The sequence below is a fragment of the Daphnia magna genome, linkage group LG5 (genome assembly GCF_020631705.1).
Source record: "Daphnia magna isolate NIES linkage group LG5, ASM2063170v1.1, whole genome shotgun sequence".
Taxonomy (NCBI): Eukaryota; Metazoa; Arthropoda; class Branchiopoda; order Diplostraca; family Daphniidae; genus Daphnia; species Daphnia magna.
In genome coordinates this window covers 10,955,760-10,973,915 of record NC_059186.1, presented here as the reverse complement: position 1 = coordinate 10,973,915, position 18,156 = coordinate 10,955,760, and the positions used below count along the sequence as shown (strand labels likewise).

At 44.1% G+C, this 18,156-nt stretch overlaps 3 protein-coding genes across 9 annotated transcripts in view; 2 read left to right on the top strand and 1 right to left on the bottom strand.

Annotated features, from left to right (window-relative positions):
- Window positions 1-3,380, top strand: part of LOC116923485 (kinesin-like protein KIF26B) — a 65,099-nt gene extending 61,719 nt beyond the window's left edge. For all 4 annotated transcript variants that reach the window (XM_045174116.1, XM_045174117.1, XM_032929970.2 and 1 more), the window contains 5 exons: window positions 90-1,181; window positions 1,247-1,491; window positions 1,558-2,110; window positions 2,179-2,617; window positions 2,693-3,380. In XM_045174116.1, coding sequence (XP_045030051.1) covers window positions 90-1,181; window positions 1,247-1,491; window positions 1,558-2,110; window positions 2,179-2,617; window positions 2,693-2,721 — 2,358 coding nt within the window. In that variant the 3' untranslated portion in view covers window positions 2,722-3,380. The remainder of the gene's footprint in view (window positions 1-89; window positions 1,182-1,246; window positions 1,492-1,557; window positions 2,111-2,178; window positions 2,618-2,692) is intronic.
- A 253-nt stretch (window positions 3,381-3,633) lies between these two features.
- Window positions 3,634-6,536, top strand: LOC116923479 (tubulin alpha-1C chain). The gene is made up of 18 exons (XM_032929959.2): window positions 3,634-3,787; window positions 3,861-3,902; window positions 3,976-4,001; window positions 4,080-4,105; window positions 4,172-4,180; window positions 4,245-4,317; window positions 4,384-4,442; window positions 4,567-4,661; window positions 4,730-4,936; window positions 5,009-5,059; window positions 5,130-5,260; window positions 5,333-5,429; window positions 5,502-5,600; window positions 5,661-5,732; window positions 5,805-5,882; window positions 5,937-6,039; window positions 6,116-6,202; window positions 6,290-6,536. The coding sequence occupies exons 1-18, from the start codon at window positions 3,785-3,787 to the stop codon at window positions 6,388-6,390; spliced, it is 1,359 nt and encodes a 452-aa protein (XP_032785850.2). The 5' UTR covers window positions 3,634-3,784; the 3' UTR covers window positions 6,391-6,536.
- Window positions 6,537-8,126: 1,590 nt separating this feature from the next.
- On the bottom strand, window positions 8,127-18,095 carry LOC116923467 (collagen alpha-1(I) chain). 4 transcript variants are annotated; one of them, XM_032929938.2, is made up of 24 exons: window positions 17,606-18,094; window positions 16,742-16,795; window positions 16,031-16,099; window positions 15,711-15,758; window positions 15,439-15,588; window positions 15,047-15,139; window positions 14,853-14,887; window positions 14,418-14,777; window positions 14,132-14,338; window positions 13,948-14,046; window positions 13,365-13,878; window positions 13,050-13,300; window positions 12,826-12,987; window positions 12,255-12,452; window positions 12,128-12,181; window positions 11,562-12,047; window positions 11,075-11,344; window positions 10,474-10,689; window positions 10,312-10,401; window positions 10,113-10,238; window positions 9,766-10,035; window positions 9,321-9,695; window positions 9,019-9,240; window positions 8,127-8,946 (listed from the first exon to the last, which is right to left on the bottom strand). In XM_032929938.2, exons 1-24 carry the CDS (start codon window positions 17,793-17,795, stop codon window positions 8,800-8,802), a joined length of 4,686 nt encoding a protein of 1,561 aa, XP_032785829.2. In that variant the 5' UTR covers window positions 17,796-18,094; the 3' UTR covers window positions 8,127-8,799. The 4 variants fall into 4 exon arrangements, with proteins under 4 accessions (XP_032785829.2, XP_032785831.2, XP_045030054.1 ...); XM_032929940.2 differs by lacking the exon at window positions 16,031-16,099 and having other exon boundaries at window positions 17,606-18,095; XM_045174119.1 differs by lacking the exon at window positions 15,047-15,139.
- Between the last annotated feature and the right edge of the window lie 61 nt (window positions 18,096-18,156).

Below are 18,156 nucleotides of genomic sequence, written 5' to 3'. Positions count from 1 at the left end.
ACGAAGACAAAAATCAATAAAATGTTCAATGTTTTTTGTTTGTCTTTTGTATTTGTTGTTTCTTCTTTTCTTGCTTGGGATGGAAACAGCAGCGACACCCACCGGTGCGGACCAACGGACAAATGTGGATCGATGCTCAGCCCCGGCCAGCCCCCGAGCCAGGCACTCCAGTCAAGGTCTTAACTGTCTTTAAGACATGCCCGGATGACGAAGATGAGTCGAAAGAAGTCGATAACGCGACGCCTGCTGAAAATACCCGTTCGCCGAGAGTAAATCGCCATCCGGTTCCAGTGAAGCAGTCTCGCAGAAAAGCCGAGTCTTCTCTAACGGAAGAAGTCACCATTTCATCCAATCCCAAACAGCCACCAGAAGAGAAGCTCAACTGCTTGAGCGGCGTCAGTGGCGCCAACATTGAAAGCGTTGAGCCGACGGCATCGAGCTTAACGCTGGAACAGCTCTACTCCCAGTGCGAACAACTGGCAGACTCGCTTGTCCAGGAAGAAGAACATGTCGCTGTTGAGGACTCGTCGACCGATGAAGCCTCTGACGATCTTTCAGCCGCCCTGGACGTGACATCCGAACAGGTTTCAATCAGCTGCGATTCGTGGAGGCGTGTCCGACATCGTGACGAAGACGACAATACCACAGTGACGGAATTTAAAGTCTCTGAGGCGGCCAATCAGAGAGGCCGCCATGCTTCCCCCATGCATGGCCGCGGTGGAGATTACAGTCCCGAGTACATCGAAGTCGAGGAACCAGATGAACCTGTACCTACACAAGATTCTTGCCTCCAAGTAACCGAAGAAGATATCGCCTTCTCCATGATGGAAGCCTTAGAGGCTAAATGTAACGACACGCGCAGCCTGTGCAGCTTCGGCGACGGGGAAGAACATCCGTTGCGTGCCCTTTCGCACGATAATTTGACCATCATTTCACATTTTACCGGAGAGACCTACTCGCAAGGCACGGCCTGCGAATGGGAACCCATTGCGTCATCTATTTTTGATCCGATGCCCTCGTCTTCCGCCATGGAAAATGCGGAATTCTATCAAACACAGCTGGAACAGCTGGCCAAGTTGCATCAGCAAATCTACCAGCAATCCGTTGCAGGAAACGCTGCCGGAACTCTTCATCCCACGCCACTTAGTGCTCTTACTAACTGTAACATCGGATCTTTCAAGGTACGTCAGTTTTAAGGCTACGCCAAGGTAATTTTTTAAAATTTATTAATGATTGCGTTTATCAGGATTTGCCACTGCTCACCCAGGATTGGAACAACGTGGCCGTCAGGACTTCGCCCGGAAGAAACGGCTTAGGTCAGGAAACTCGCAAAGCAATGGTGTCCACCATTGGCATGGAATTAGAACGTGAGTTGGGTATCCAGGACGCCAATCAAGCTGCTCTTCTGTCTTCCTTGAGACATCCGGACGGTGCTTCCGATCCGCATTTGGATCAACATTCTGGCAAGGCTTACGAAAGCTCCCGTTCATGGTAATGTCAGCTGAAATTATTTGTACTGTTTTCCTGTTCCTTAATTCGTTGAATTCTTTACATTAGTGAGTTACAACAACAACAACAGGAAAGGTTACCGGGCAACGGAGCATCTAACTCTGATCCTGAGGAGGAGATGGCCATAAAATCTAATGCAATTAAGACCGCAGCAACGATGGCTAATTTGATCCCTGAACGCGAGCAGTGCAAAAGCTTTAATGAAGAGAACAGCGTTGAACACGAGAAAGTAATTCATCATAAAACGCCTAAACTAAGCCGGTTTTTCTCCGGTTCCAAGAACAAGCAACAGTCGAGCTCAATCACTAAGCGCAACACGGCCACCAGCACGGTGGCCAGCCCCATACCAACTCCCAAAGCGACGTCATCAGCCAAAGCGTCGCCCAAGGTCGAGAAGCGTTCAAAGAGCCGAGAAAATACGAGTAAACACAATTCGCCCGCCAAGTCGCTCTCCAAATCGCCGTCTCGCATCGATCCAACCACTTCTGTCTCGATTCCTCCATCGCCCAAGTCACAATCGTCCAAATCCAGCAACAAGAAAGATAAACTGAAGGCCAGCTCATCGCATAAGAGCCCGAAGAAGGATTTGAAAATCAACTGGGTATGTCTGGTTGATTCTTATTCGAAATGATTGAAATGCTAACTGATTTGTTTTTATGATTAAATTAGGACGGAAAGTCATCCGGATCAAAACGTGACGTCAAATCTTACGGATTCAGTTACGAGAGCTGTCAGCAAACGGCACCCAGCTCGTTGTGTCCGTCTGAAGGTTACGAAAGTGGAGGGTCAGATTCTGGTGTTCACCTCAGTGCAGCCTCTCCTATCAAGAGCCGTCGGCATGCCCAGCAGATACAACAACAGCAACAGATTCGCCGTCAGCATTTGATGCCGATCGGCGAAATGTCGAGGAAAAACTTCTCGAGTGGAACGAGCACCAGCGGATCAGGTGGCTCAGGCGGGTCCGCTGGCCATTACGAGAGTTCCGGTTATGAAAGTGTCATTCGAGATAGCGAATGTTCCAGCTTAGGGTCCAGCAGCCAAGACTCGGATCGCGAAGCTCATCCCTTAGCTCTGGCTATTAGCACTGGCAAACAACCTGCTACGATTGGTAATCCCGATTGCATAATTAATTTCTCTTGAAAATGAAACTGATTTATGTTTTTCGTTTACTGTTCAATTCTAGGTCAATCAAGCAGTTGCACAATACTTTAAGAAAAATAATTGAGGAATGAGAATTTCAAAAAAAAAAGGACCAAGACGAGAAACAATTGAATGTCGAGAAAACGGGTTGTCTTATCCCACGACGAATGTCGGTCTAGACTTACTCGATCTATAATTTGGTTCTCGATGAGAAAATGAGGTTCTATGCTGGAAATGGCGCTTTTCTCCCTTTAAACGGGAAGAACCTTTCGTTTGCGTCAGCATTGTTTTTGTGGATTACGACGTATCCTTGTGTTTTTGTCGATTGCACATCAAGCTAACGGACCATACTTTTCTTTTTCATCTAAGCTTTCTAGTGTAATGGATTTCGTCTCTCTGAAGCTTGTCATTTCATGAGATTCTCGGGCGCGGGTGTATGTGTTTGGTCTCTGTATTAAATTGAAACTTTCTACAAATTTCGTAACTATGGGACATGAGTGCGACAAAGAAAATGAAATACTTGGAATTGAGCAGAAAACGCTGTCATTCGTTGGTCACATTTAAAAAAAAACATGTTGCTTTTTTTCTTTTTCTTTTTAATTGCAAATTCTATGGTGAACATAAAAGCGAAATCTTTGTATCATTCTCCAAAACGTTTCGTGATGTGTATATACATAATATTACCTGAAAGTGATTTTTACATACACAAGGTTAGCGTCTTTTCCTCCGTATTCGCCGAATTTTTTTGGTTCAATCTTGATACTGCCTACCCACTTTAAGTACAGTATTCCGAGAACATTTCATGGTGGAAATAAATTCCGATTACATACGTGAGTTGATGATATGTAGACTGATCGTTAGCACCTGAATAATTGACAAGGAGTCTTATAGATTGGGCTCAGCTACCGTCCGAATGTTTGGTTTTCCTTTGGTCTCAATTTTGTGTTATGTTCCTGTTGCTCTGGTAACGTCGTGAAGTATATAATTTTTCTTTAGAATGCAGGACAGATGAAAAGCCAGTCGAGTGGCATATTGAACGCAGTGGCGAACTGATTTTCATCCCTAGCTTTCCACTCCGCTTCCCAGGCAACTAACACAGAACCGGTTCTATTGAAGCGTACCGTTTCTATTCACAATGGTGAGATAAATAGTTTTAGTCTGAAAATGGAATTTCTTTTGGCTACGTGTTGAACATGAATTAATTGCTTTAGGTCTATTCACAGCGAGAATGCATTTCAATTCATATTGGACAGGTATATAATCCTACGCTAGATTGAGATAATGATCGATATTTAAGTAAGTGAATTTGCCGTTTTCACTACGCAGGCAGGTGTTCAAATAGGAAATGCCTGGTAAGTTTGGCCCATTTAGAAATAATTGTTAAAGAAAAAACTATATTAAAATAACGGATGCCTTTTCCCATACTGTAGCTGGGAGCTGTTTTGCCTAGAACATGGTCATTATTAATATGTAATTAATATTACAAAGCACATCGACTTACTTTATATCTGTTGTTGTTTAGGAATTGGAGGTAAATTGCTAATGAAATGTGATAAAATTGTGTGATTATTAACAAAAACAATATGCTAACCAAGCTGATGGACAGATGACAGAAGACCGATCAGTTGGAACGGCAGATGATACTTTCAACACTTTTTTTATGGAAACGTATTTTACTTACGTACATATTAGACAAATTATTTTCTTAGCCTGATTCACTTCATTTTTTTTCAGAGGAGCTGCTAAACACGTCCCTAGGGCGTTATTCGTCGATCTAGAACCAACTGTCATGCGTATATTTCTGAATCTCTCTTTCAAATGAAAATACTTTAACTTGGACATATATCACTAGTTCAAATATTTGCCACTACCTTGAAACATTCGCATTTCTAAACAACGTTCTTACGGTTTTCATAGATGAAGTTAGAACTGGCACGTATCGTTCCCTCTTTAACCCAGAGCAACTGATATCCGGAAAGGAGGATGCAGCCAACAATTATGCTAGAGGCCACGTAGAAGAAAAAGACAAATTAGATTTATCCTATTGATTATTTTGAATGCTTTTTCATACTATATATAGTACACTGTCGGGAAAGAAATAATCGACTTGACGCTGGACAGGCTTCGAAAAATAACAGACCATTGTAACGGCTTGCAAGGATTTCTCGTTTTTCATTCTTATGGAGGAGGCACAGGATCCGGATTCACATCTTTGCTTCTTGAGCGGATTGCAATTGATTATGGGAAAAAGTCTAAATTATGCTTTTCAATCTATCCGGCGCCACAGGTTAACATCCAAATGTCAAGATTTATGGAGAATAATAATGATAAAATTTAGATTGTGCTTTGCGGTTGTCAGGTATCCACATCTGTTGTGGAGCCATACAACAGCGTGCTGTACACACACACGGTAAATTATGTGTTTTAAAATTCTAAAATGTTAAATCTTTCGCATATTTTTACCTCCAATGTAAATGCAGACCCTGGAACACAGCGAATGCTGTTTCATGGTTGACAATGAAGCAATTTACGATACGTGTCGCCGCCAACTGGAGATTATTAGCCCAACTTATACAAACTTGAACCGCCTCATTAGTCAACTTGTTTCTAGGTATGTTTTAAGGGTAAAGTGAATGGCGTCTTAGATAAAAATCTTTATTTTCGTAATTTGTTTGCCGTTTAGTATTACGGTATCGTTAAGATTTGATGGGGCGCTTAACGTCGATTTGAGCGAATTTCAAACGAATTTGGTCCCTTACCCGAGAATTCACTTTCCACTGGTAACGCAATTTTTTTGCATTTTCGCACGTAACACTGAAATGTACAGTATGAAAACGTATATTTATTTTTAGGCAACGTATGCACCCTTTGCGCCCGAAGGAAGAGCGACGCATGAGAAAATGTCGGTTGACGATATAACTAAATCGTGTTTCGATCCTGCGCATCAAATGGCATGATTAAGGTGTCAAAAGTTTCCTTGATAAATTTTACCTTAATTTAATATTTAACAGGTTAAATGCAATCCTGCAAATGGAAAGTACATGGCTGTTTGCTTACTCTACCGAGGAGATGTTGCACCAAAGGTTTGATGTGGCAGCGTTTTATTTTTACTACCATTTGATAGTCAAAGTTTAATTTTGGTACATTTGATGAAGGACGTTAACTTCGCCATAGCCCAAATCAAAGCACTGAAGACGGTTCACTTTGTCGATTGGTGTCCTACAGGATTTAAGGTATTAATAATATTAAATTTGGCCAAGGCTTCCGTAGACACCACATCCATTTAGGTTGGAATCAATTATCAACCTCCATTTGTCATTCCAAATGGAGATCTGGCACAAGTCACACGCGCAGTCTGTTGTTTGAGTAACACAACTGCCATCGCGGAAGGTTACTTAAATTTAATTGATGTCTAGTTACGAATGAATTGAAAGAAATCAAAACCTTTTTGAATGTTCACTTATAGCATGGGCCAGACTTGACCGAAAATTTGACTTGATGTTTGCCAAACGTGCCTTTGTTCACTGGTATGTCGGTGAAGGCATGGAAGAAGGTGGGTGGGTAGCTTCATAACTTTGTCAAAAAGTGTTCCTTGCACGGAAAGTCTCTTTCTTTACTTAACTCTTCATTCACTACATAGGGGAGTTCGTCGAAGCACGCGAAGACCTTGCTGCCCTCGAGCTGGACTACCAAGAAGTTGCTGAAGGTTTGGTAGACGAGGAAGAATATGAAGAAAATTAAACCATGGGTTTATGATAGAATGGGAAAAAAAGCACCACATATTTCCCCATAATAAAATCATGGCACAACCGCAGATAAAGCTGCCATTTGAGATTATTCAGCACACCAACTGTATAGAATAAAATAAAATGACTTTCTTGTCAAAACCATATCATTTTTTCATCAGAAATTGTCTTCGCCTGTTTTGATAGGCATTAGATACTTTGCAAATAAGGAAGAAGTCAAAGAAGGAGTCTACTAAATATTGAATTTGCCGATCGATTGTTATGCGGTCCAGGACAGAAACCAATCGTTTCAATAATTTCAGATTTTGAATCACTACCCCAAAATCAGCATTCAATTAAGAGTATAATCTGTGATTTTCAACCAATTTAAAGAGATTTCGTTTTTTTGCAGATTTTGAAAAAATGAGAAGGGTATAGCCTTCCCACTTTTTCAATTTTCGCAAAAATCTAGATCTAGTGAAAAATATATGATTTAGATTCGCATTTGAACGCTGATAACAAAAATTAACTTGGTTTTGTCGTAGGCCATCAATTTTCAAAAATAAACGTAAAAAACATTGTACTAAAGTTGTGCGCCAGCACGCTACAGCGCTAGCGTGAAACATCACAATTATTCATTATATTTCCAAAACGGCTGATTGGATGAACAAATGAATCAATACACCAAAATCAGCATTCAATTAAGAGTATAATCTGTGATTTTCAACCAATTTAAAGAGATTTCGTTTTTTTGCAGATTTTGAAAAAATGAGAAGGGTATAGCCTTCCCACTTTTTCAATTTTCGCAAAAATCTAGATCTAGTGAAAAATATATGATTTAGATTCGCATTTGAACGCTGATAACAAAAATTAACTTGGTTTTGTCGTAGGCCATCAATTTTCAAAAATAAACGTAAAAAACATTGTACTAAAGTTGTGCGCCAGCACGCTACAGCGCTAGCGTGAAACATCACAATTATTCATTATATTTCCAAAACGGCTGATTGGATGAACAAATGAATCAATACACCAAAATCAGCATTCAATTAAGAGTATAATCTGTGATTTTCAACCAATTTAAAGAGATTTCGTTTTTTTGCAGATTTTGAAAAAATGAGAAGGGTATAGCCTTCCCACTACTTTTCAATTTTCGCAAAAATCTAGATCTAGTGAAAAATATATGATTTAGATTCGCATTTGAACGCTGATAACAAAAATTAACTTGGTTTTGTCGTAGGCCATCAATTTTCAAAAATAAACGTAAAAAACATTGTACTAAGTTGTGCGCCAGCACGCTACAGCGCTAGCGTGAAACATCACAATTATTCATTATATTTCCAAAACGGCTGATTGGATGAACAAATGAATCAATACACCAAAATCAGCATTCAATTAAGAGTATAATCTGTGATTTTCAACCAATTTAAAGAGATTTCGTTTTTTTTGCAGATTTTGAAAAAATGAGAAGGGTATAGCCTTCCCACTTTTTCAATTTTCGCAAAAATCTAGATCTAGTGAAAAATATATGATTTAGATTCGCATTTGAAGGCTGATAACAAAAATTAACTTGGTTTTGTCGTAGGCCATCAATTTTCAAAAATAAACGTAAAAAACAAAGTGACAAAGTTGTGCGCCAGCATGCTCTGTCGGGATTAAATCATATGAGTTAATAATGCCGTTATCGATAAAGATTACTACTTTTCAAATTCAAACACAATGCCGAAGTGTTTTTGCAGGTAAATTAAAAATGACTTTGTTTTGTATGTGTATTGAACCTTCTTTACAAAAAGCAGAAGTCATAAGAAAACCTTGAGAGACAGATAGAGATTCGAAATGCCACATGTTCATAGGAAAATCCAAAGAGGATAAAATGTAGATGAAGGAGAGGGGGTCCAAATTCCAACACATTACGAATACCCAAATGTCTTGAACAAAAGCAAAATGAAGGCGTTTACAAAAGGGTCTGACTGCTTAGGCACGTAAACTGTTATCATGAGAGAAAAACACACCGGGGTTCAGGAGATGACAGAAAGAAGGACAATCAATTAAAGGTGTGGGGGGTCGACCATCGGAAAAGAATTTGATGAGAAATAAAACAAACAACGAAAGCCTGTGTTCTCAATTCAGAAATAATTTCAAAAATATCTGGTTCCAAGTTAATTAAAAGAAAAAATCAAACTTTCTAAGTTGAATTAAAAATATTGAAACAGGCTCTAGACTTCTACTGGTATGGCAGTGTTTAAAACGGCGACGAGTAAGGCTAGCTTTGATATTTCTAATGATAATTTTTATGAATCTTTTTGGGGGTGGCTGGGGTGGGGGATGTGAATAAACTTGGTTTTTTTTTTTTTTTCGAGAATGAAGGAGCGTGATGGTGCTTAATCGAGGATGGAAATGACGCTCCGCTAAATGGGACCGCTTCTTCTTACCAGAAGCAGGCCATGCCTATCTCCAGGGAGAACTGTTGGTTCGGCTCGCCTATGTCAAAAATACCGACGTCAACGAATGGCAATCGGTTAGGCTTGTCCGTTTCGAATGTAATAACCGATTTAGCCCAGGTATCGGCGCGAGACTGCAAATAGTTAAAGGATTTTGGGATAAATCGTTGGTCACTGGAAAATTAGGACTTCTAGTATGGACTTACTTTACACTCGTCTTCGATAACTTCATACTTGAATCTCTTCTTGCCCATGGCATTGAGCTCAATATCGTTCCAGCCAAGGATCTTCATGGATTTTTTAAAAGACCGATCGTTAGCATCGTAATTGGCAACAGAGTTGCGGCAATGGTAAGTCAGATTCTGGCTTCCGTGGGTAGATAACAGTTGCAAGAAGGTCATTTGGTTGCTGTCTGATTTGTAAGTAAACTATAGCCAAGAACGCGAAAAGAATATATGTAAGTGCTTAATAAATAAATTTACAATATAATGATGCAAATCCGAAATACCTGGAATCCGGAATCCATTTCCGAGAACCATACTTCAGCACGGGGTTTGCCGAGATAAGTAATTTGTTTGGTTTTTTCCGGTTTAGGTCGGATGCAAGTGGCTCTGCGGTTCATATCGCAGAATACCAAGATAGAATCCTTGGTGTCTCCTTGGTTAGGATCGATCCAGTAATCGGCAGATGGGAGTTCGGGGTGGGCGACGGCCAGATCGCGGCAGGTCCTGGCAGGAGCAGCCTTGTCACCACTGGGCTTCGTGTATTTATCAAACGAGACCTTCAGTTGTTCGTAAGCCTTGACTACCAGGGCTTTGCGGTCATCGTCTGTTAGTTTGGCAAAGAGGCGAGACGGATCATCACCAGCCATTGGATCAGGTCCCTAAAAAGGATAAAAGATAAAATACGTTGACCACCCGAATAGAAACCATCTGCAGGAACATTTTGTATACCTTGGATGAACCTTGTCCAAGAATAGCAGCCAGTGCGGCAGCATCGTAACCCATTGATTCACCAGGGGGTCCAGGAGGTCCAGCGGGACCGGGAGAACCAGGAGGACCTGATTTACCAGATTCACCAGCAGGACCGCGGGGTCCAGGAGGACCCATGATACCTTGGGGCCCAGGGCTTCCGTCACGACCAGAAGGACCTTTAGGTCCAGGTTCACCAGATTTGCCAGGAGGTCCGGCAAGACCCATAGGTCCTCGGTCTCCTTGGGCGCCCTTAATTTTTTGAATGAAACAAAAACTCGTCCGAATAATGTTCCAAAAAAACAAAAGAAACAGTAAATGATTCGTACGAGTGCGCCGGGAAGACCTTGTAAACCAATGAGACCGCGATGACCTTTGGCGCCTTTAGCTCCAGACTCTCCACGCTCGCCACGTTCTCCTTGGATTCCTTGGACACCAGGCTTACCACGGGGTCCCTAGAACACGAAAACATGAAAAATATTATTTTGATAACATCGATTCGCTCAATCTTTTAATATCGATGCTTACAGGAGGGCCTTCAACACCCATCGGGCCAGTTTCACCAATGGATCCACGTTCTCCAGTAGGACCAGGAGGACCAGATTGTCCAGGAGATCCCTAAACAATGTTGCAAAAAATTTATATATTATATTAGGATGTTTGAAGCAAAATTTTAGCTTGTCAACGTACAGGTAGACCAGGAGGTCCAGGAGGTCCAAGAGGTCCAACAGAGCCAGGGGGGCCTTTGTCTCCAGGGCGGCCTCCAATACCGGGGGGTCCTTCTTTACCAGGTGAGCCTTCAGGTCCGGGTTCACCGGGTGGACCAATAGGGCCGAGTGGTCCGACAAGACCAATAGGTCCAGGGGGGCCTTCGTTTCCAGGTCTGCCTGGAGGTCCAGTTTCACCCTAAGTTGGTAAAAATGAAAAATCTATTTAGTAAATATCCTCTATTACCCGCAATGGTTGCCATAATTTGATAAAAGCAAGAATTTCGTTTTTCGTTACTTATTACACACACACACAAAAAGGTGTCGAAGTTGAAAAACTTGGTCCCTAAAACACCGCTAGACCATGGTAGTTGGTATTTGCACGGCTCATATTGTGCTGCTAACTGAGCCAATGGTAAAATGGTAATCCCAAGGAAGAACCCCAAGAAAAAAAATAAAATGCCCTCAGGAAAAAAGGTAGGGAATGGGCTAACAATCTAAGACTAGTAGCACCCTGGCAAAACCCCCATAAAAGCCCAGAACTTCTTATTAAATTAAAGATGTTTTAGTGATAATTTTCTTACAGCTGAACCCCGCAATCCGCGAGCACCAACAGCACCGACGGGTCCTGGAAGCCCAGGGAGTCCTCGATCACCAGGAGGGCCTTGCGGACCAGACTGTCCGACAGGTCCAATAGGTCCTTCGCTGCCTTGTTCTCCTTTCTGGCCTTCCGCTCCTGGGGCTCCTGGTTGTCCAGGTGGTCCTGCATTACCTGTGCGACCATTGTCACCAGGTTGTCCCTTGATACCAGGCATACCGGCTGAGCCAGGGGGTCCAGGAGGTCCTTGTGATCCCTGTTTACAAAATTGATGGCATTAGAGCACTGCAATATGTCTCGTGCGTTATGGAACTGCTATTCCCTATTAGGCTTCAAAATTGTAACGTTCTCTGTTGTTAAGACGAAACTTAAGGAGGACAATGAACGTTTTCAGAATTCCCAGTTAAGAATTCCCAAAACATATTTTTTTGTGTGGAGGAAATACGCTTTAAAAATTATAATTTTCAACTTACAGCGGGACCCTGTTCTCCAGCTCGTCCAGGAGGTCCCATAAGTCCTTGATCACCCTTGTTGCCAGATTCACCACGGGCACCCTTTGGTCCCACCAATCCTTGCAAACCAGGTGAACCAGGTTCACCAGGATTACCGACGGCACCGGGGTTACCTTGTTCACCCTTGGCTCCAGAGAGACCGCGTTCGCCTTTCGTACCAGAAATACCAGATGGACCCTGAGGTCCGGGGAATCCTTGCAAGCCTGGACCTCCAGGTGGACCACGTTCACCGGTCATGCCCATCGCGCCAGCTTCTCCTGGTGGTCCAGGTGGCCCAGTATCACCGCGTTCAGCCGGCTCTCCAGGAGGTCCGGGAGGACCCATGATACCTTGCAGACCACGTTCACCTTGTTTGCCAGCAGGACCTTCGGGACCAATCGAGCCCTGAGCTCCGCGTTCACCTTTCTCTCCAGACAGACCAGGTTGGCCTCGTTGACCGGGCAAACCCTAAAATTTTTGACGTATTATAAATAATCCTGTTTTTGGTTGTGCAGCACGGAAAATGAAAGAAAGTAAAAATATCGTACCACTAGACCTGAAGGACCAGCATGACCCTTGTCACCTTTAGGACCAGATGGACCCTATTCAATAAGAAAAGAAAAAGATTTGTGTCATTCATGAGAATATTGACGGATTAAAATTATGATAGTTTACCGATGGACCATCGGCTCCCATCATGCCGACAGGACCGCGCTCACCAGGACCTCCAGGAGGACCAACAGGTCCACGTTCGCCAGGGAATCCACGCTCACCGCGAGGACCGCTGGCACCCGGTAGGCCAGAAACACCTTGAAGACCAGGTTCGCCATCTTTTCCGGGATTACCAGGAGTTCCGGCAACACCAGGAAGTCCCTAATAAGAGAAAAGAAAGGTAAAGTTAACTCCGCACTTATTTTGCCTACGAATGCAAAATCATTGCGATCACGGCGGCGATCTACACTTTTGATCCGACAAAGGAAACATGATTTCCATCATTCTGAACGTGGCAAAATGTTTCCTTGTTTTGGTTTTACCAGGTGACAAAAATGCAAATCTTTTTTAAATTGGTATTAAGGGCGCTGGATAATGATAAAAGAAAACAAAAATTATCATTATCATCACCGATGATAATCGTCAGACCCTAGCCTCGCATCAAACTGTACAGATTATTCCAAGAAGAAATAATCGGCCAAATCCTAAAACGAGTGAACATAAAAACAATAGCGCTGAATTTAAACGGCCAAACCTGAAAGCCACGAGATCCAGTAGGACCAGGAGGACCACGTTCGCCATCGGCACCAGGAGGACCGGGAGGACCTTGGGCACCTGCAGCTCCATCTTTGCCGGAATCACCGCGAGGTCCAGGTGCTCCAGTCGGTCCAGGATCTCCATCTTTGCCGTTCTCTCCCTGAATGGAGGATTTGAAATTAACGTTAAGGGTAACAATTATTAGCTCGATGTAATCTTTACCATAAGACCACGTTCTCCCGGGATACCGGTAGGTCCGGGCAGACCTTGGATACCCTGAGGTCCTTGTTCACCGTTTTTACCGTCAGCACCGGGTAAGCCGCGTTCACCAGCACTACCGGGCTTTCCAGGAGGTCCAGTACGTCCAGGTAATCCACGAAGTCCTTGCAAACCAGGAGGACCAGGACGACCGGGATCTCCGAGTTTACCTTTCGGTCCGTCAGGGCCGGCAGGTCCTCTGTCACCATTCTGACCTGTAAAGAAAAGCGACGATCAATTTCTTTTACGTCTGAGTCGTTCACAAAGGGAATCACATACCTTTTGGTCCAGGGGGTCCATCCGCTCCTGGAAGACCTCTTCCACCAGGCGCACCACGTTCACCAGGAGGTCCTGACGCACCGCTTGTACCACGAGGACCGATCTTACCACGCTTACCAGCAGCTCCAGTTGGGCCAGGTAAACCACGAGGTCCAGCAGCACCGACTTCACCCTTGAGGCCTGATTCACCCTTAACTCCGGGCGTTCCAGTCTCTCCGGGGTGACCCTTGGCACCAGGGGTACCTGGGCTACCGGCAAGTCCAGGAGGACCGCGAGCACCGGGGAAACCAGGAGCTCCAGCGATACCAACTTCACCTTGGCTACCTTTGTCACCGGCCAATCCGTCTTTTCCGGCAGGGCCGGGAGGGCCTGATTCACCGGGAACTCCGGGTTTGCCTGCCTCTCCACGCGGGCCTTGCAAGCCTTGACTACCTTTGGGCCCAGGGCCACCCATGTCACCTTTGGAACCGGGACTGCCAGGGAAACCAGGTGGGCCAGATTTACCGACTGCGCCCTATAGACCATTCGAAGACATGTAAAGTTAGATAATGAATTTTTTGCCCTATTATATTAGGATTATTACGGGAGGTCCTGGTGGTCCAGCCAAACCGTCAATTCCTCGGAGACCAGCTGGGCCGGGGGGTCCTTCACGACCTCTCTCACCTCGGGGGCCAGCAGGGCCCTAGTTGGGAAGATGCGTGTTATAGTAAACAAAACAAAAAAGGGGGGCAAAATTAACTTTACTGAAATTGATGCAAGTGACTTACAGTTGGACCAACAGGACCCATGGGGCCTGTCAAACCTTGTGTTCCTTTCTCGCCACTAGGGCCAGGTTCTCCTTTAGATCCGTCCAAACCGGGAAAACCACGGTGGCCTTTGACACCGGGCAGACCAGGCATTCCTGGTAAGCCTCGAGGACCTGCGGGTCCAGCAGCGCCAGTGGGTCCAGGCTGACCGTCTTCACCAGCTTCACCCTGTAAGTAACATAAATCAAACAAGAAAACGGATTAGTAATCTGGTAAAAATGAAAAGAAGAAGTAACAACTAGCTAACATCTTTGCCAGGAAGACCAGGAAGACCTCGTGGTCCACCACCTCCGGGTGCGCCAACTGGACCAGGTTCTCCAGCTTCACCGCGAACTCCTTGGAATCCCTGAGGACCGGGAGGGCCAGGGGGACCACCAGTACCACGCGGACCTACGGGTCCAGTCTGAGCCTGAAGAAAAGAAAACGGATCTGGTCCAGGGCCTTTTTCCGCTCCGCCTTGCGCAGACTGCAACGATTGCAAGAATGGAGTGACATCGGGCGGTGGGCCTGGAGGTCCTGGGTTACCGGGAATACCAGGGTTTCCTGGAGTACCAGGCTCACCCGATTCTCCTGGACGACCTGGAGTACCGATCTCACCCTGTGGACCCTGATGAAGCAGTATAAACAAAACGAATGTTAAGAAACAGTAGGTAAGTAGCTAACATTGGAAAACATGACTTACCATGGATTGTTCTTCTCCATCTTCAGGACCGACGGCTGAAATGGTCAAAATAGACGTTCGGATTAATGATTGGTCAATCAGTTTTCATTGGTCAAAGCAGTGTGGATGATTATGGTGTTGTAGTTTGAACAAATCGAGGATATTAGGGAAAGCGATTTAAACGGTTGATATTTATATCAAGGAGAGAAACTGACCCGCGCAAACCGGGCAGCATTCGCCGAGACGAATGTACTGCTGAGTCTCGCACTCGACCTCCGGGCATACGACGCCAGCGCAATCATCGTTGCCTGAAGACAGAAAGAAAAAGATGGGGAAAACAAACAAAAAAAAAAGAAGCAATAACAAATGAGCGTGCGATGAATATTGAATGTCGTGCAGTGATTTGGGACATGAAATTTATCCCCGTTAGGAGGAGGGGGGGAAAAAAAGTCCTTCGTTTCACTTCTTTAAGTGGAATTAATTGGACGGAACAGTGGATTTAAAAATAATTCATAAATAAACGAAATTTCAGTTGTGGAATGGAGGGTCTTTAAAAGTAATGAAATAACCAAAATTAACGCTCAATATCAGGAAGAACTAAACGTACCTGCTGCCGTCACCAGTGGGGCGGCCGGAGCTCGTGAAGGTGGCTGTGCTGGAGGAGCAGGAGGCGGCCGATAAGGCCTCGGCGTTGTCGTTGTTGTAGTCGGGGCCGGTGGAGGCGGCGGTGGAGGGTCGGTCTGACCTGGTTCATAATCTATTTCGAAAGAGAAAAAAAGGATCGTCAGTCAGTCAGAGCGAATTCAAACCAATAAAGGACAACGTATAATAAATGTCCATAGGCTAGAACGTAATTTGAATTCTCGTTTTCTTCGTTACCTTCCGGATTTTCCTCTTCCGTGGGTTCTGGTTGAGACGGTGCAGGAGCTGTGACAATTAGAAGGGAAATGTGTGCATTAAGTGAGTGAGCCGACCTGAATCAACAGGTACTTTGTGAACGGTTTCGCATTCTAAATTTAAAACATCACAGTTTCGCTTTACAGATGCGATATCTCAATCTTGATTTCACTTGAGTCGCATGTCGTGGTGATATCGTGCAAGTGTTAAAGTGTGACAAGAATATTGAAAAAAAAAAAACTAAAACTAATCAAAACACAATAAAACAACAAAAACGGGTGCTCCGCATTACTGATCCGTACCTGCAGCATCTATGCGGTCTCCACCATTGCTGTCGCTATCTCCTTCATCAACAGCATTCGAGGCAGGAGCTGGTTCGACGTGTGCAGATTATGTTTAAGCCAAAAAAATGGGTGACCAAATCGAGTGGTAAAAATGAAAAAAAAAGCGGGGAAAAGAAAAAGCAGGTGGGATACAAATTAATATTGAAGAAACAAACAAACTGAAAATGAGACAAGTTAACAGGAAACCATTTTCACGGGCGTAACGTCAGTTCACGTTATACGTTGGCTAGAAAGGTTCGGGGATAGGCAAGAAAAAAAAAAGGGAAGGGAGAATAGCTTTTGAAAACGACTGTTTTTAATGAACTCTGTAACGCGTAGAAAAGCATCACAAAGATCTCGTTTTCTAAAAATGGTTCAACCCCAAACATCTCCGGTAGGGTGAAAGTTATTTCGGTCGTGACAACTTCAGCCGCCAAGAAGAATGCCTGTAATTATTCAACAGCTAAGCTGACGGCTGAAGAAGAAGCGAGTGTAAAGCTTCGTATATTTGGATTGTCAAACTTTTTGTTCTTGTTTGGTTTCTTTTTTTTTTTTCCCCAACCCCCTTCAAGTACAAACCGTTAAGTTTCAACACCTTTTCTAGTCCGGTAGTACATAATTCAATAGTACATTACCAGGTGATTAGCTGCTGTCAAAAGTCGTTTAGTCATGTGAATAAAAATGCAATACCTCGACCAGGTCCGTTGCGTCCGGGTTGCGCTGGTCTCCGTCCACCATCTCCGCCTGTTCATTAAAAAAAAAAAATAGCAGGAAAATGGAATGGGGTGAGAAACGAGAGAAAGGAAAAACAAAAAAGAAAGAAAAAAAAAAATCCTTGAGAACACGTTTGGATAAAATAAACAGACGATATGGAAACTGTAGAGAGACAAGTAAACAAAAATAGGAACGATTGAAACGGCGCGACCGTGATCCGGCGCTGTCGAATAAACATGCAGACTCGTCGACTGGTGATCGCCCAGTCGATAACCTCTCGACTTGACCTCCATCGTTTCCCTTTTTCTTTTTTTTCTTTTTTTTTTTTTTTTTTTCTTTTTCTTGTTTGTTTTTGTTTTAATTACAAGAAGAGGAGAAGCTGGTGTCAGTTTTACTTTATTTTGTTATGTTTTATCCAAGATTTCAGTCATTTGGACCGAAGGATTTTCTAGCAGGCCGCGAAAGTGCCTCCGCCAATGTGTGTAACATAATCTGCCCTTGATTCTTCGAACGACGCAAACCTCGTCTTTAGTTCGTGAATAACTAGTACATGGGGGACTTGCTGGACAGCAACTTCCAAGTGCTAAACAAACCGGCGATCTTTTGAACTTCGTCCCTTCTTGCCCATGGCCAGAGAGAGATGACCCATCGTGACTCGGGCTGATAGGGGACAAGGACAAGTTAGACGCAACGGGTTCTATTCACGATCGCGAGTCAAGTGCCGTTACAGGTTAACCATTGCATGGATTTTCACCGGACTTTTTTGTTTGCATTTTTTTTGGACAACGTTCGAAATGTCGAACAGAGTGGAACGAAGCAATTGTTGCGGAATTGACGTACCTTCTTCGTATTCTGGTTCATAATCGACAGGATTGTATTCGTCGTAGTTGTCTGCGTAGTCCCCTTCGGGTGATTCCTCTCCGGCTCCTTGTTGAGGCTTGCCGCTCACGCCGGCCGAGATCAGGACGACGAGGAGCAACAGCAGCGGTAGCCGCTGTATCCTGCCGCTGCGGCCCATCGTAAGCCGCATGGCTGTCAGGGGAAGGAGTTTCGCACAAGACACCACAACAGTATTACAGGCGCGTAGTCTTTAGTTCTTGATGTTCCAATGTCCAAAACGATGGGCAAACTGAGTCCAAGTCGTAACGAGGGACGAAGCGGGAAAAACTGCTCCCGTCTCCCCTCCTTACTTTGCTGTTTCTGGTTCCAACTTCCAAGCAGAGGCCACACAGATCACACCGAGCGCCGCGGTGGCCTAGTCATACGCCACACTTTATTTTGTTCGATGTGTCTTCGGTGAAGACGAGTCACACACTGACCAATGTGATCGAGGACGGCGGCAATTTCTACCAGGATCGGCCCACACACACTAACCCCTTCAAGACTGGTAT

Coding starts and splice junctions, on each gene's coding strand:
- LOC116923479 (XM_032929959.2), top strand. Junction 5,261..5,332: donor ATTAGTCAACTTGTTTCTAG/GTATGTTTTAAG, acceptor TTTGCCGTTTAG/TATTACGGTATCGTTAAGAT. Junction 6,203..6,289: donor CGGTGAAGGCATGGAAGAAG/GTGGGTGGGTAG, acceptor TTCACTACATAG/GGGAGTTCGTCGAAGCACGC.
- LOC116923467 (XM_032929938.2), bottom strand. CDS start 17,795: ATGCGGCTTACGATGGGCCGCAGCGGCAGGATACAGCGGCTACCGCTG. Junction 12,182..12,254: donor TGGGAGCCGATGGTCCATCG/GTAAACTATCAT, acceptor CTTATTGAATAG/GGTCCATCTGGTCCTAAAGG. Junction 9,696..9,765: donor TTGGACAAGGTTCATCCAAG/GTATACAAAATG, acceptor TATCCTTTTTAG/GGACCTGATCCAATGGCTGG.